At 37.6% G+C, this 18,215-nt stretch overlaps 1 protein-coding gene across 4 annotated transcripts in view; it reads right to left on the reverse strand.

The window, feature by feature from the left end:
* INVS (inversin) overlaps positions 1-18,215 on the reverse strand; it is a 221,802-nt gene that overhangs the window by 63,842 nt on the left and 139,745 nt on the right. For all 4 annotated transcript variants that reach the window (XM_058302608.2, XM_058302609.2, XM_058302611.2 and 1 more), the window contains exons 6-8: positions 13,257-13,437; positions 10,865-10,974; positions 7,010-7,181 (exon numbers count right to left, since the gene is read on the reverse strand). In XM_058302608.2, the coding sequence (XP_058158591.1) occupies positions 7,010-7,181; positions 10,865-10,974; positions 13,257-13,437 (463 nt within the window). The remainder of the gene's footprint in view (positions 1-7,009; positions 7,182-10,864; positions 10,975-13,256; positions 13,438-18,215) is intronic.

Consider the following 18,215-nt stretch of genomic DNA (forward strand, 5'->3'; position numbering starts at 1 on the left):
CACCCTTCCAAGCCATGAACACACAGCTGCGAGGGATATTGCGTCTGGAAGCATTGAGTGGTTATGTGTGCTGTTCCTTCGGTTGGCCTGTTACCCCGGGGTAATGAAAGTATGTGTATCTGCTGCATTCAGTGTATTTTTCATACAACATGGCTCCAAATGTTACTTCCTTGGTGCTCAATTTTAGTAAAGCAATTTGTTTTGACATTGGGGGAAAAACTGGGATGGAATGTGGTCTCTTCTCTGGTGCCTTCCTAAAGGGTTTTAAGGAGTGATTTTTTATTTTTAAGGTTCATGGATCTCTGCCTATGCTACTCCACTCTAGTGCTTGACTTCTGCCATCATTCTTCAGGTCTGAATTTGCCAGGATAACAGTCTAGAGGCCTGGGCCAGTTCCACAATGCCTAGAACAGTGCTTCTTTCATGATCTATGGATCAAACCTGGGATGCCTGTAAAAATGCAGATTCCTGAGAATTTATTGAGAACTTATTGAGAATTCAGCAGGGAACAAACCAGATAATGTTTGTGGCCCTAAGAAAATATTAGGAAGTGATGGATGGTAGAATTAAAGTAAAAAAAAAAAGGTATTTTGATATGTGGAGAGATTGGGGGCTATATTGGATTGTCTTTAGGGAAAGCCTTCCTGAAAAGCTGGCATTTAAGTTGATATCTGAATCATTAAAAAAAATAAGACAGCAATGTAGAGATTTGGAGAAAGAGTATTTTGGGCAAAGGGAATGTTGGTTCAAGGGCAGAATGGATTTCTGAATTTAAGGAAGGCAAGGGTAGCTACAGCACAGTGAGAGGGAAGTGAGTCAGAATGTAGACGGGGCCAGATGGGAACTGACCATATGGGTCAGAGTGATGGAAGACTCTGAAGGGTTTTAAACAGGGGAGTGACAGTATTAAATAATGCTTAAAACATCACTCTAGCTGGTCTGAGGAGAAAGGATTGCATTAGAACAGAATATAAAGCAGGGAAAGAACAGGTAAGAGATCTTTGGGAGAAGTGATGGCAGCTTGAACTAAGGGAGGAGAGAGGTAGAAAGATTCAGGATATGTTTTGGAGGTAGAGTCCACATGACTTGCTGACAGGATTGCAAATAAGATCTCTGTCAACATGGTCTGTGAATCTACGTGGAAACAAATACCCTTAGTAATCCTTATGCATATTTGAGTTGGAGAACAAATGACAAGACAGCTGAATGTTAGTTTGGCCTTGACAAGATTCAGAAGGATGGGAGAGAATCCTTCAAACATCTGAAGTGTTGTCATGTGAAAGAGGGCATGGACTGGAGCATTCAGCTTCACAAACTTTGGCTCAGCATCAGGAGGAACTTTCTAATGGAATTAGGTTAAGATGGAAGGAGTGAGCTCCCTGTTGGGGATGCTCAACCAGAGGATGAGACCGTAAGTGGAAGGATATGGAACAGATTTAAATGTCATATACTTTCTGTGCTAGTCCAATGATTTTCACATTTTATAAGTATGGGAACCCTGTCTCCCACAAATGAAATTTTATGAAACAAATAAGAGTTGAGTGGTTCAAACTGAAGCATGGGTGGAGGATTCCTACCCCCTCAGATCTATTTCAGGTGTTCTACAGAAACCTATTTTTCTAAAGAAAATAGTTGGAAAACTGTGTGCTAGTTTAATCTTAAGGTACCTGGGGAGTGAGCTGACTATATGGTACTATATGGGAACACAGGCATAAAAGACAACTTCCAGGAAATGACTGTTTTATTGTCTGTACTGTACAAAGGATCCAAAAGAGCAGGGGGAAAGATCCCACCTTGACCTGCCTCCCAGGGAGGCCAAGTGCTCAAGTCAGGGGTGATGGACAGCAGCTCTGCATACCTCTCTTTGCCTCTGAGTTAAGGGACACCTGCATGAGTGATGAGCTTTCATACACTTTAGGGGGTGAGGCGATGAGGGGGGTTTCTGCCTATGTGCCCTGACAAGCAGTTGGGGCTGGTTAAGAATGTTTCCCACCTCTCCCCACCCCACCATACTGAACACTTGCACATGAACAGGCAAGAGGGGATACAGATGAGGATGGGGGAGAGCTGGGACATGACCACTGAGTTTGTCCTTGACTTCCCCAACACTTTCTAATTCTGAATTCTCCAATTCTGTGATGTGGTAGAAAGTATGTAATGGATACTCTACAGATGAAAAATAAAAATATTAAATTTTAAAAATGGACACAAAAGTTTAGTTAAGCAAAATGACAGAATTAACGATCTTTTAATAATGTCCCATTTCTGACTCTATATTTACTTTATTTTAAGATACCCTAATTATTGTTGCTACCTCTTTGAAAAAGTGCCACAAGTTTACATAAGAGATTTTAATTTTTTAAAAATTTAATTTTATATTATGGAAAATTTCAAACATATTCAAAAGGAAAGACAATACTCCAGTGAACTCAATATTATCATCACCCAGTTTCAACAATTATCAGTACATGGCTAATTTTGTTTCATCTAACCCCACCCATTTCCCCCAGTTCCATTTATTTTGAAGAAAATTTTCAGATCTTTTCATCTGTAAACCTTCCAGTCTCTTTGAAAGATAAAGATTCTTTTTAAAAAATACAAACACTGTGTCAATCAGGGTCCAGTTAGGAGAGAGCAACCAAAGCATATGTTTTATTTGTTTTATTTATTTTTATTATCATTTTTAAAGCAGATATTTTAGTAGATTTTCATATCAAGAATGGCTATCTTCGTATTGAAGAACCAAAAGGTCAAAAAGGGAATACTAAAGTATCACAAGGTAGTGAATGCAGGAATCAGCTGCCCACCCAAGGTCTGGGGAACAAAGACGATGGACTTAATTAAAACTTAGAAGCTCAGGAGAGGCACCCACAGAGCTGAAACTCAGACCTGGGGAGGGCCTCTGCTTGGCTGGCACCTCTTCTAAGCTTCTAAGTCTCTGAGGAGGGTGCTCTGAAGCTGGTTCTGAGTCTTGGAAAAACTGCAAAAAGCAATAAACTGCTACCCCTGAACAAACTACCACTGCTGCGTTGGAGAAACATTATGAAGATGACCTTGACAGGATCAGGAAGTAAAAAAAAGAACAATGTTTGGATATTTTCATAGTGGTTACAATTAAAAACAACAACTGAGGGAGTGCTGAGTTCCTAGCCAGGGGAGCTCTATCACAGTCCCTAAAGGAACAGCAACAATCCCCCAAGTGCAATGGCAAAGACCAAAAAAGAAGGAAGGTCCAACAATGAGCCCCTGATACTAATGACTATGCTTGTGAGCCTGTGCACCTGAAATAAGAACAAGGCCTAGAGCTGCACAGTGCCTAAGAGTTACCTCCTGAGAGCCTCCATGTTGCTCAAATGTGGCCAGTCTTGAAGCCAAACTCAGCATGTAAATGTGTTGCCTTCCCTCCAGCGCAGGACATGACTCCCAGGGATGAGCCTCCCTGGTGCCAAGGGATTACTACCAAGTACCAGCTAATGATGTAGCTGGAGAATGACCTTGAATAAAAGGGTCAACTCGGACCATCAGAATATCTCAGTCTACATATAATACCAGGAGTTAAAAATGCTTTTTGACCTGAAGAAAAGGGGGAAATGGAAAGGACAAATGAGTTTATATGGCTATGAGTCTCCAAAAAGAGCCAGGAGGTTATCAGAGCGGTTGCCCTTATGCACACCTGAGCAGAGTCCCAGAGACAGATAAAGTAGATACAACCCCAGGTATTGGTTCTGCTGAGGGCTACAGAGACCCACAGGTTCTATGGTCATGGTAGATGGAGTTCAGTGCCATGTCAGTTGGCCCTACTTTGGAGTTTGTGTTTCTGTGCAATGGAGCTGGACTTAGATGTGATCTTTATACACAAGTCTCTCCTTTTAATTTTACTGGAACTGTAGTTGGTGCTGGGGTTTAATGTATACCCAGGGGACCTGAATCTCTGGACTGACCATGTGAGAGCCAGACCCTGAGCCTCAACAGACTTCAGCTCCTACCCTCTGGTTTACTGGACTTATCCCACTCATCTAACATGGAGGTGAAGAAGGTCAACCACCACACCAGGGAGCCAAGACTGCCTGTAACTGGAAGCAGGAGAATTGCATCCAGCATCCATCTGGGATCTAAACCCCCCTCTTGATATAGATGTGGAGTGGACACAACCATTCTAAGGTCCACAGGATGGAGGAACAGGGTATGGATTAGAGTGGACTTACTGATATTCTATTCATGAATTACTGTGATTAGTAATCGAAGAAAATGTGGCATTGGTGTGGAGAAAGTGGCCATGGTGGCTGCTGGCGGAAGGGAGTGGGAGGAAGAGATGTGATGGGGGGGCGTTTTTGGGACTTGGAGTTGTCCTGGGTGGTGCTGCAGGGACAGTTACTGGACATTGTATGTCCTCCCATGGCCCACTGGGTGGAATGTGGGAGAGTGTGGGCTATGGTGTGGACCATTGACCATGAGGTGCAGCGGTGCTCAGAGATGTATTCACAAAATGCAATGAATGTCTCATGATGATGGAGGAGATTGTTGTTATGGGGGGAGGGGGAGGGTGAAGGGGGTGAAAGGTATATGGGGACCTCATATTTTTTAATGTAATATTAAAAAAATAAAGACAAAAAAAAATCAGGAAGTGAACAGGAGGATACCAGTCCCTTGTCCCTTTCCAGCCTTCCAGCCTTCCTCTATTGTCCCCTCCCAGCAGATTACAGCAGGGAGCCTGCTGGCAAGGGCAAATGCGATTGCAGGAGCTCCAGTCCCAAAATTGCAAAGAAACGATAAAAGGAAGCCAAGAGACAATAGTTTAATAACTGGTACAATCATAATTCCATTATCATACCCAACAACTGTAAACAAGAATTCTGTAATATCATCAAATATCCAGATGGTGTTCACATTTCCTGATTTTTAAAATAACTTATAATTTTTAAATAGTTTATTTGTTTGAATCAGGATCCAAATAAGATCCATACATTGGTATTGGTAAGCAGTCTTTTCAATGGGAAGGTAAAAACAAGCCTGGATAGGGGTGATGGAGAGGAACTTACCTTGACAGAGTGGAAATATCAGGAAGGCGCCTCTGATGTATAATAAAAACCCACTGGATCAAGAACCCAGGGAATTAATGAATCTGAGAGGAATTAATGTTTGAATTCCATCCACAGAGCAGAGCAGAAAGATACTTTTGGTTAAAAGGATGCAAGTATATTCATGTAAACTTTATTAAAATACATGAGAAAGTTAAACTAAGCAAAAGGCTTTGAGAAAGTGAAAGACTGCACACTAATGGAAGTCTAACAAAAAATTAAATCTTCAGACCATTAAGAAACCCAGTGCTCTATGTATCTGCACTATGTGCCTTAAAAAATGTAAGGTCCATTGGTAGGATTTGATAAAGAAATACTTTTGAAAGTTAATGCCTTCATCACAAAATTGTAATTGCCTAAGCACTCCTCTTTGATAATTTAGAGGCTATGGCCATCTAGATATAGGAAGGGAGATTCAAGGTGTATCAACAAACTCTGCCTTTCCCTATCACCACCTCCTGTACTGCATCAATAGTTTAGGCAGTGTTAAAAAACCCCACCCGGGACAACAAGGAGTTGAAAAATGCCTCTAGTATTTTTTTACAAAAACAAACAAATGGGGAAACGGACTTTGGCCCAGTGGTTAGGGCGTCCGTCTACCATATGGGAGGTCCGCGGTTCAAACCCCGGGCCTCCTCGACCCGTGTGGAGCTGGCCATGCGCAGTGCTGATGCGCGCAAGGAGTGCCGTGCCACACAAGGGTGTCCCCCGCGTGGGGGAGCCCCCACGCGCAAGGAGTGCGCCCGTGAGGAAAGCCGCCCAGCGTGAAAAGAAAGTACAGCCTGCCCAGGAATGGCGCCGCCCACACTTCCTGTGCCGCTGACGACAACAGAAGCGGACAAAGAAACAAAAGCAGACAAAGAAACAAGACACAACAAATAGACACCAAGAACAGACAACCAGGGGAGGGGGGGAAATTAAATAAATAAATAAATCTTTAAAAAAAAAAAAAAAAAAAGATTTAAAAAAAAAAAAAAAACAAAAAAAACAAACAAATGATTAAAAAACAAGCCAACAACATTGAGAAGTTCAAGCTTATTGCTGAGTGATTTTATTGTTTTATTATTCTATTTTATTTTTTAGGAGGTATTGGGTATTGGGGATTGAACCTAGGACCTTGGGAAGCAGGTGCTGAACCACTTCAGCTATATCCACTCTGCAATTGCTGAGTTTTTATTCTATTCACTGTTACTATATTTGTGATTTTTCTTTTTGAATTGCAATTAGCATCTAGGTACAGAAGGAAGAGACCTCCAAGTTGATAATGAAAGCTGAAAAAACTTGCACCTCTCTTATTAACCATAATATAAGGGTTTTCCTGTTAGAGAAAGAGATTAAAAGAAACATCTAGTAAGAACTTTTAATGCAAAGCTTTTAAAGTTGCAGGATCATTATTAGAGCATTTTCATTATTCTAATAATAATAATAAAATACAAAAAACAACAACAACAAAAATAAAGTTGCAGGAGGTTATCTCTAAAACAGGAGCTTCAAACCTGAGTAAAGAGCAAAGTACATAAGACTGATGAGAACATATTTAGATAGAAGCAATTCTTTAAAATATAATTCTAAATTTTTCAAAATATAAACAATACACAGTACATATGAATAGTTTTAAAGGATTAATTTATGCTCTTTTAGACAAAGGTGAATAGTCAGAAAAGTTCCCATAATCATGTCTAAGGAGAAACTAAAATTTTAAACCTAATGCCACCATTTACCTGGTAGAAAGAGGCCAATTTTAGCCATAATATTTGGACTAAAGCCTTTGGAGTAAAAGCTGGAAAACCCAAAGTTATAAAGTGAAGATAAAAGTGAACAACAGTAGATTAGGAACAATGATTACAAGTTACTATTTGACAAGTTTCACGTCAGCACATACGCTTTGGGACCTGAGTGAAAGAAAACCGAGTCTGCCCACCGGTTCTTACCTGTACCTCCATATTTGTCTGCCATGTTAATATCCGTGTCCGATTTTAAAGCTAGCATAGTCCTAAGGACATCGTCACTGCCTTTCCCAGCAGCCCACAGAAAGGATGTTCTTCCTTCAAGGTCTGAATCATCTTTCACTGAAGGATGTTTTAAAAATACTTGAACTGTTTCCTGAAAAAACAAAAAACATAAGAAAAAAAACAAAAAAAACCCACCCCACCTCATTAAAAAAACTGAGACGAGGCTAACATTTTTCTATGATAACAAAGTCACTATTATTTGTTAGTTTCACTAAGAAGCAAAGTATTTTTTCCTGTTTTTTAATCAAATGCAATGATCTATTTATGAATACCAAAACTACAGTTTCCATTGAAAATAGTCTTCTGTCCTTGCACATTCATTTTACTTTCCACAGAACTTCCAATACAAACAAAATGTGGTATGTACATGCAACTGAATATTACTTAGCCCTAAAAATGAAGTTCTGATACTTGTTACTACATGGGTGAACTCATCATGCTGAGTGAAGTAAGTCAGACACAAAGAGACAGATGTCGTATAGGTCCACTTACATATAATAGTTAAAATACGTAAATTCTTAGAGACAGAAAGTAGAGTACAGGTTATGAGGGGCAGGGGACAAGCAGAATGCGGAGTTCATGCAAATGGATACAGGGTTTCTGAGAGGGTTAAGGGAAAGTTCTGGTAATGGATGATTGTCATTATGAATGGGAGTTCTGAGGAAAAATATATGGAAGTATTAAGTGTTCAAAGAGAATAATGTATACAACCTATTCTCAAATATTTAGAAAAGAGATGAATAGACAAATTAGATGTAGATAGATTATAGATAGACAGATATGATAGAATGATATAACAAACGTGGCATAATATTAAAAGCCGGTGGATCTGGATATCCGGGAGGAAAATATATTAGACTTCTCTATATGGGTTTTGTATCATTTTTGCAATTGTCCTGTAAGTTAGAAATTATTTTGGAAATAAAAAGTTTATAAAAAAGACTCAAGTATTCAGTATCATGACCAACATTCAAATACAGGTTTTCTAGGACATTTTACAAGCAGAGACCCATATATTCAGGCATGCCTGTTGAGAAGATAAATACATCCTCTTAAGGTGTGGTTTGTTAATATAATTTAAAAAATGGATAGAGCATTTACTGAATAATGATGGCTGGTTGCTGAGAAATGCACTATGCAATTCAGTTCAACAAATATTTATTCAGCAATTCATATATTCAAGGTACTTTCTACTATGGAAACATACAAAAATTAGGATTGTTTGACAATTCTAATAGTACCTGGCTTAATTTTAGTGGGGATCAATATTCAAAGCATTTAAAATTGTCTCTTTTCTCAGAACTCAGATTCTTACAAATGTATAGGAAGTAGAAACTTTTGCTTGAGTGGAAGTAGAATAGTTTCATAAGAAAAAATCTCTAAGAGCTGTGAGCTGTACAAAATATGTACAAAATATGTACAAAAATGTTGAGTTTCAATATTTTAGAGCATGAAGAAATTGAAGGACTCATCTAATCCAGCTCCTCATTCGATAGATAAAAAATTTAGGTTCAAGGTCAAACAAATATTGGTGGCACATATAGGAACAGATCCTTGGACAAAATCATAGCACTCTTTCCACTGTATCATATACTGCTTCCTAATCTTAAAAGTATTGAGTTACTGAGGTATTAAAGCTTAGTGCCCCTAGGATCTAGTGTGTATACTCATTAAGTGTATTTGAATAATTAAGTAAATTTCAAAAATGTTGGTGATGTTTGTGGTTTGTTTTCCTTTATTCATTTGCAAACATTTCTTTGTTGATTGTTTTGCTAATGACAAATGGTTACAGAATGTTTTACATTATTTTATTTTATTTTATTTTATTTTCAATAAGAGAGTTGAAACCTCTTTTAAGTTAACAGGGTCCAAGAAGATTCAAGGAACTTGAATTATAGATTGAGTAATGATTTCTAAAGATTGACTACGCTGGGTCAGGTGAATATCTTATCTATTTGTAGTAAGAGAGAGATCCTCTTCAAAATCTTTTTTTGTATCTTTATGAGATCTTGGGAAATTATACAAGATAATGGTTTGCCAAAACTCTAGATGATGAACAGAATAATACTTTAGGACTGAGAAGAAGGAAGGACTGTAGCTATAGTTTTCCTGGGTACTAGAGAGGAAAAGGGTGGGAAAGTAAGGTATTTTAGCACTGTAAATCTTCAATGGTTCATTTGAGGACGTCAGGAAGAGGGAATGATACTATATTGATTTTATATGTTTAAATGATGGCAATTTTGTGAAACAAAGGGTTTCATTCTGCACACACATTAAAGGCAGTGAAATCAACTTGTGACTGCTTTAACATGTGCCTCTCTGGATGCGTCTCTAGTTCTTGGTGGCTATTCATAGAAGCGGATGCAGTCTAAACACCAGAATTTTGCTAGGTGGGCTGAGTAACAATGGATAAGAGAGTACTTTGTAAACTATAAAAGGTTGTAAAGGAAGGACTGTTTATAACATTCAACATTTTTGGAAATATCAATAATTCATATTTTTGCTGTCTTGGATGTGCAAAATACATAATTATTAGCATTAGTAATAATAAAAATACATTCTATTTCTTGAGTAGCTATTCTATGCCAAGAACTGCATTAGGCATTTGACATAATTTTTTTCTAATCTTTATGACAATCCTGAAAGAAAAGGTTTAATTACCCTCACTTTACATATCAAGAAACTAAGATTGAGAAACTTGGGCAAGGTCACACAGCTAGCAAGCAGCAAAGTTCCAGCCAAGGTTTGTCTAGTTCTAAAGCTTCATCACATTGCCTCAGGTCAATTACAGACTGAAGAGTAAGATGTCCTTAGTGTTATAAAGGTAACCAAAATGAAGCATGCTTACAGTAAAGAAAAATGTTGCATTTGAACGTTGAAATAAAAACTGCATAAAATTTCACGTGGCTAACAACTTTAACAAAAACTGAGACTATTATTTGCATCACAGAGTTAAGAGTATGAACAATGGTTAAAAAAGAATTGCTAACATAAACACACAAATGAGTGGATGGAAAACTGGTGAAATTTGAATGAAACAGTGAATTGTATTGATGTCAATTTCTCATTTGTGATATTGCACTACAGTTTTATAAAATGTTTCAATGAGGGAAAGGGGATGAAGTATACTTGAGATCTCTTTGTATTATTTCTCTCTCTTTTTTTTAACGTGAACTTATTTAATGAAAACATTTATTGGTAATTTTGGAATGGTTCAATATGTGATACAACCTAAATCTTTGATCTCATAAAATATATACATTGATCTAAGGAATGAAGACTTTTGGAAATACTTCTACATATACTAAGAAATTTTAAATTTGAACAATAACATAGAACTAAAAATTATCATGCATTAAATATGTAAAATTAAATTCATGTATTTTTATTTCATGTGGATGAGATATATTAACAATGCCTGCCCAGTTTTTTTGCCCTCTATTTTTAAAAAATGTTACATTCAAAAAATAAAAGAGGTCCCCATATACCTGCCACCCCTCTCACCCCACTCCTCCCACATCACCAACCTCTTTCATCATCATGGCACATTCATTGCATTTGGTGAATACATTTTGGAGCACTGCTGCACCACATGGATAATGATTTACACTGTAGTCTACACTCTTTCCCAGTCCACCCAGTGGGCCACGGCAGGACATACAATGTCCAGCATCTGTCCCTGCAGTATTATTTCTTATAGCTGCATGTGACTCTACAATGATCTCAAAATTAAAAATTAATTAAGAAAAAACATAATTGCTGTGTTTTACTTACAGCAAAATTACTCTGTGCTGCATAGTGCAAGGGTGTTGCCCCTTGGCTGTCAGATGGGATAGTTCCAGACTTATTTCTTTCTAGAAGGAGATGAACAATTTGTGCATGACCTGAAAGCAGATACAACAAGGTTGTCACACCAAAGGAAGTTAGTAAAAATACAATATATTTAAAGGAAAATGGTTAGAAAAATCATAGTACATAATACCACATTCAAAACGTTTTCTGAGTAGCAGCCCCCAACACAGCCTCTTCTAACTTCTCACTAAAATCCTATGATAACACGCCTTAAGAATGAAGGTGAAAACTTACAACAGTAAAAACTTAATGCTTCAATCAAGCAGAAAATGACATAAATTATAATTGCCAGGCTGAGAAAGAAAACTGCATTAGGTATCAGCTCATTGCATACCCTGGTTTAACTGTAATAAACTGTATGTAAAAAAGGAGGAAAGAAGCTTTAGCTGCCAGCCCCTCTGGGCCATCATTGTCCCCGTTCTTGAGGTTCTACTGCCTGATCAACCAGAAGAGCACAGCTGTCCTCTTCAACAACTTAGGTGAATAAAGTACAATACAGTCTCTTCCATATCCAGATAGGAATATCAATCACCTCTAACTTTTCTCCCCCAATCTTTTAACATCCAGGCAGAGATTTCAAATCCTGGAAAACAAGTGGACAGGAATGATGAGGGCATGGTGGGGACAATCCTTGGCAGTGCATACTGGAGGATGTCATCTGCAGAAAGGATCAAAGAATTTTAAAAACCTCATAATACTATATGTGGGAAACTTGAACTTCATATGCTCTATTGCTTTGGTAATGAAGAAGATGCCACACTAGCAGGGCAAGGATATGTTGGGTGAAAGCCAGATAGAAAAAAGAATTTGAGTGAGAGTTGTGGTCACCCACTCTCCAGCTGTGGTCTGAGAAAGAATTCTCCATAACACGGTCAGAAGTAGGAGCAGAGGCAATCTATGCCATAGAGCTCATCTAAACACATTTCATATTGTTTGAGGAACAAAGAGAAAAATTCAGTAAAGGCTCTATAAAAACACATTGTACTTGAAGAGAAATAGAACACCATCAGAAAGATGAAGAGGAAAAGCATACCTCTGAAAATGATCTAGAGAAGGATCCAGAAGTAAATTTCAGGGAAGTGTTTGGTTCTTCAACTTAGTGCAAAAAGAAATGGCCTCTATGAAACAGAAACAGAATATTCTAGAAGAAAACAGCTGAAATAAAAAGGTAATAGAGAGAGGTGACTAGGAGAGAAGACGAGATAAAAACAAATAGGGATGAGAGAAAGAAATCAACACATAGGAGGCAGAAAGAAAACAGAACTAATGGAACAAAAAGTCATTTTAGTGATGTAGAGACAAATTTGAGATCTCCTAGAATGCAGAGGAAAAGGAAAAAAGAATGAAATGAAAATGAAGTCTAAATAATAACTATAAATCCTATTATAAAACAATGCAAATGTAAAAATAATTTTCAATACACACGATACAATTTAAAAATAGTAATAATATTTGATTATATTAATGCACACTAAATGAGTGACAAGTAACAGTGTGCTCAATTCCCTGTCTTAAATTGGTGGGAATCAATAGATAGAATTTTGCTGATTCAGGCTTAAGTTTTTGTTAAACTAACCACTTTCAGAAATTAAAAACCTTCTAAAATATTATAAGTAAAACAATAGCAAACTTGGTCCCTATACCAAGAGGCAGAAGACAAAGGAAATAGGGAAAAAAAAAAAACAACCCTCACACAAAAAATAGGAAAAAAACCAAAACACTAATAATTCTCAGAGAACAGAATAGTAGAAACAGGAAAAAATAGTATGTTAGTACAATGATGATTAATTGGTAAAAGTCCTACATTAAAAGAAAAAAACTTATATTTCCTCATGCTGCAAAAAATCTGACACATATACACATATACACTCTTTCATCTAAAAAGGGACCTCCAAAAAGATTAAGTACAAGGCCTATCAGGAAAATATGAAGGGAAAAAATGAAATATTATGGTATTAGCATAAAATAAAGTTAAAGCTCCCATCTCCAAAAAAAAAAAAAAAGACATTGAATGTGAAAAGAGGATTATTTTACATTTATATTTTTGTCAAGGAAAGTGTACTACTTTTGTAATAAAAATTAAATGTTAAGGCATGACGCTGAAACCAAAACTCATATAAGAGAATAAATTTATATTACTAGATTTTAAGCCCAAAATAGAAGGATTTAGGTATAAAATAACGCTACGTGTCAGTTAGAAAATAAAACCATTCAATAGGAGGTGGGAGGGAACAAGAGAAGAGAAGGGATAGAAAGTTTTCTATATTCATGCAGTTCCTCCCTGTGCCGAGTCTTTGATTCACATTCAGCTCACCTAGTAAAGCCGCCCAGTGAAGTGGAGTTCGAAATAAGTTATCATAAGATGTTATATTGCAGCTCTCATAGGAGGTCAAGACATCAACCACTGTCACATTTCCATCAGCGACGGCGAAATGAAGAGGTGTTCGACCCTCATAGTCTTGCCAGTTCAGTAAAGACTCCGTTGGTGCTGCATCCTATTTTTAAGGAACCAGAGACTTCAGATGCACATGAGCCGCCATAAATCATCTTTGACATAAGAATTAACTGAGTAATTTTCAAAACAAAACCTCTATATTCTCTCTCAGCACAGTAAAATCATAAAATTCGGAGAAAGTATATAGTCTAAATCTTTAAAAATTTTTCAATCTTTAACTATATAGAAAATAATATAATAAGCACCATGTACTGACTATCTAGATTAAATACGTACCAACAGTTTGCCTAACATGTTTTTGACCTGTTAGGATTCTGCTAAAGCCGTATGTTTTGTACTTTTACTATGTATGCATGCATCCATAAACAATACATAACTTTTTTTTTGTATGTGTGTTTTCAACATTTACTTTTACGGCATCATACCACGTATATCCTTTGGAAGCTTTATTCCCCACCCCCATGGCTCCCTCATCTGTTTTGTTTGTTGTTCATTTTCTGCTAGTTGTCTGTTTGTTTCTTCTTTAGGAGGCACCAGGAACTGAACCCAGGACCTCTCATGTGGGAGGCAGATGCCCAACTGCTTGAGCCATATCTGTTCCCTGCTTGTTTTGTTTTTGTTCACTGTTTGCTGGTTGTTTGCTCATTGTCTTGCTGGTTGTCTGCTTGTTATTTTTGCTTTATGTCTGCTCATTGTCCGCTTATTGTTTGTCCTTTTTAGGGGGCACCAGGAACTGAACCTGAGCTCTCCCATGTGGGAGGCAGGTACCCAACTGCCTGAGCCACACCTGCTCCCCCAATTTTCTTCTTTTGACACTATACTTTTGAGGCTCTTCGTTGATATTAGTTCATTTGTTTTTTTTTTGTTTTTTTTAAAGATTTATTTTTATTTATTTCTCTCCCCCCCCCCGAGTTGTCTGTTCTCTGTGTCCATTTCCTGCGTGTTGTTCTTTTTGTCTGCTTCTGTTGTCAGCGGCACGGGAATCTGTGTTTCTTTTTGTTGTGTCATCTCGTTGTATTAGCTCTCCATGTGTGCGGCACCATTCCTGGGCAGGCTGCACTTTCTTTCACACTGGGCGGCTCTCCTTATGGGGCGCACTCCTTGCGCGTGGGGCTCCCCTATGCGGAGGACACCCCTGCGTGGCGCGGCACCCCTTGTGCGCATCAGCACTGCACATGGGCCAGCTCCACACAGGTCAAGGAGGCCCGGGGTTTGAACTGTGTACCTCCCATGTGGTAGGCGGACGCCCTAGCCACTGAGCCAAGTCCGCTTCCCTTAGTTCATTTATTGAAGTGCATGAGTAAACCACAATTTAGTTACCCATTCCCCTACTGAGGAAGAGGTAGGTTGTTTCTACCTCCCACTCCCCTCTATTAATAAATAATGCTGCCATGAAAATTCTTCTTTGACATGTCCCCTTGTAGCATATCCGTAATTTTTCTCTAAGTTAGACACCTATAAGAGGAATTGCTGGGTTGAAGGGTATCTTCTATCTTCAACTAGGTCTTGTTAAACTGCTCTCCAAAGTGGTTGTACCACTTAACATATCCATGACAATATGTAAAACTTTTATTTCCCCACATCCTGACACAAATTAATCACTTGGTATTATCAGGCTTACTACATTTTTTTCCCTGACAGGTATAAAAGGTATTCTACTGATGTTTTAATTTGTGTATCTTTTATGATTGAAGTTGAGCATTTCTCCCTTATGTTTATTGGCTATACATTTTTATTTCTTGGTAAAGTGACAGCTCATAACATTTATGCATTTTTCTGCTGGATCTCCGTAGTGGATATTATGATGCACTACTTAGAACCCCTTCAAGAGTAAAGGAATAATTGCCTCAGACATCCCTCAACTGTCAGCCTTCTTCTAGAATTGCCTGAGCTAAAGCAGTTACTTTACCTGGTGGTGGACTTGACCCAGTGGTTAGGGTATCTGTCTACCACGTAAGAGGTCCGTGGTTCAAACCCCGGGCCTCCTTGACCCATGTGGAGCTGGCCCATATGCAGTGCTGACGCGTGCAAGGAGTGCCCTGCCACACAGGGGTGTCCCCTGCATAGGGGAGCCCCACATGCAAGGAGTGTGCCCCATAAGGAGAGCTGCCCAGCACGAAAGAAAGTACAGCCTGCCCAGGAATAGTGTCGCACACATGGAGAGCTGACATGAGAGTGATGCAACAAAAAGAAACACAGATTCCCGTGCTGCTGACAACAATAGAAGCGGACAAAGAAGATGATGCAGCAAATAGACACAGAGAACAGACAACTGGGTGGGGAGGGGTGGGAAGGGGAGAAAAATAATTAAATAAATCTTAAAAAAAAAGCTTTACTTCCTTCTCAAAAAGTCTAAAAAAATGATTGGATGATGACAATAAAGTGGGAAGAGGTTATAATTTAAAAAAAAAAAGTTACTTTACCCAATGTCATGCCCCTTCTCAGGTTAGGTTACATCCAAAGCCCAGCCATCTTGTCCTAATCTGAAAATATCCTGAAGGGTCACCCAGATATAATGTTCCCTGTACAGTGAACTTATTGTACAAAAAGGAATATGAAAAGTATTATAACCACTCCAAAAATATAATATTACCAGGATAGTATTTTGGCTCTTAAATCTCTCAAAGATCGAGATAGGTTTACAATTTAAAAAAACAAAAAACAAAAAACAAAAAAAACCTAAACCAATGAGGAAATAAGCTATTATAAATGAGAATAATCCCTCAAGGACTTTAGAAATAACTATCTATGAAACATCAAAAGAAATACAAAAATGAAATAAAAAGTGAGCAAGGAACAAAAACTCTCAAAGTTAACTCGGCAGATTTGAAAAAGTCCAAATAGAATTTTTAGAAATGAAAAATATATAATCACTAAAACTAAACACCAATGGACAGAATAAACAAAAGATTAGAAATAGCTGAAGAAAGAACTAGTAAACTCAAAGGCAGATATGAAGTAATTACCCAGAACGTAGCAGAGAGAGACAAGAAGATGTTAATATAAAATACAAGTTAAATGACATGGAGGATAAAATGAAAAGATAAAAAATACGCATAATTGGAGAACTTGAAGAGAGTAGAGAGAATGAGGGAGAGGCAATATTTAAAGAGATAATAGCTACTAGAATAAAAATAAAAATAAAAACCATAGGACTGCACTACACAATGAACCCTATTGTAACAATGGACTATATAGTTAATAGAATAACTATGAAAATATTCTTTCATGAATTGTAACAAATGTACCACACTAATGTGAGGTATTAATAATGAGATGGTATATGATAACTCTATATTTAATGCAAGATTTTTCCATAAACCTAAAATTTCCTTAATAAAGAACTAATTAAAAAGAGAAGTAGTAGCTATACATTTTCCAGAACTGAGATACAATAATCATGACATATACCAAACAAGATTTAAAAAGCCACACCTATCTGTACATACTATAGCAAAACTGTAGAATGCCAAAGAAAGAAAAGAGTTTAATACAATTAGGGAGAAAAGATAGAAGATATATGAAGGAATTACACTGAGACCAATAACACACTCCTTAGAAGCAACATGAAAGGCAGAAAGCAGCAGAATAATATTCAGAACGGGGTGAGAAAAATAACTACCGAGAACTGTGTATACAGTAAACTATTTTTTAAAGGGCATGTCTGAAATACAGATATGCTTAACAATTTAAAATGATCTACACCAAAGAAGTTCTAAGGAATATATTTCAGGAAGTAAGATAATAACCCTACAAGGAAAATTTTAAGTTTCAAGGAGGAATGCAGAGCAAAGGAATTAGTTAACATGCGTAGAAGTTCGATATGGTTTATGAATTCCAAAAATAGATATTGGATTATGTTTGTAAACTGGTTTGTCCCTGCAGGCATATTAAATTATATTGGATCTAGAGGTTTCACTTCTACTTGATTAAATAATGATTAAGGCTTTGATTGGGCCACGTCAGTAGGACGTTGCATCCCCACACCCTTGGTGGGTAGGGACTCACAGAGAAAAGACATGGCAAAGGACAGAGTTGGGAGTTTTAATGCTAGAGCTTGGGAAGTGAACACACAGAGGAGCAGAGAGAAGGCTGCATTAGACATGGCAGAAGCCCCAGGGAAGAGAGACGAGCCATTTACCTGATAGTCTACAGTTGGCCTTGTGGAGATAGATAGCAGAGCAGCTGAGCCCAGAGAGAGGAAAACCCAGGGGAGAGAAGAACCCGGGAAGCCTAAACCCTTGTAGACATCAGCAGCCATCTTGCTCCAACAGGTGGCAATAGAATTTGGTGAGGGAAGTAACTTGCACTTTATGGCCTGGTAACTGCAAGCTTCTACCCCAAATAAATACCCTTTGTAAAAACCAACTGATTTCTGGTATTTTGCACAGCACCCCTTTGGCTGACTAATATAACACGTAAGCCAAAAAAAAAAAAAAAATCAATACATAAACAAAATAATGATATTTTAGAAGTCTAATTTGTGTGTGAAAAGAAAATATAACTAAATATTGGACTTCCACAGCACATAAGTTGGAAGTTGGGAAGGAGTGATGAGAAAACTTCAAAGCATACTGATAATATTCAAAATTAATAGGAGAGCTTAAGAAAGTTGATTAGATATATAAAACAAATATACAAAAATATCAATTGCATTTTTATACATCTGCAACAACCAGTTTAACATATTCCCTAGATATGTTAAAACTGTTCAAAGTGACACTGTTCGTAATAGCAAAAACACTATAAACAGTCCAAATGTCTGACAACAGCAGAACGAATAATGTGTGGTTTACTCATAAAATGGAACTCTATATA

Source organism: Dasypus novemcinctus, chromosome 8 (assembly GCF_030445035.2).
Source record: "Dasypus novemcinctus isolate mDasNov1 chromosome 8, mDasNov1.1.hap2, whole genome shotgun sequence".
NCBI classification, from domain to species: Eukaryota; Metazoa; Chordata; class Mammalia; order Cingulata; family Dasypodidae; genus Dasypus; species Dasypus novemcinctus.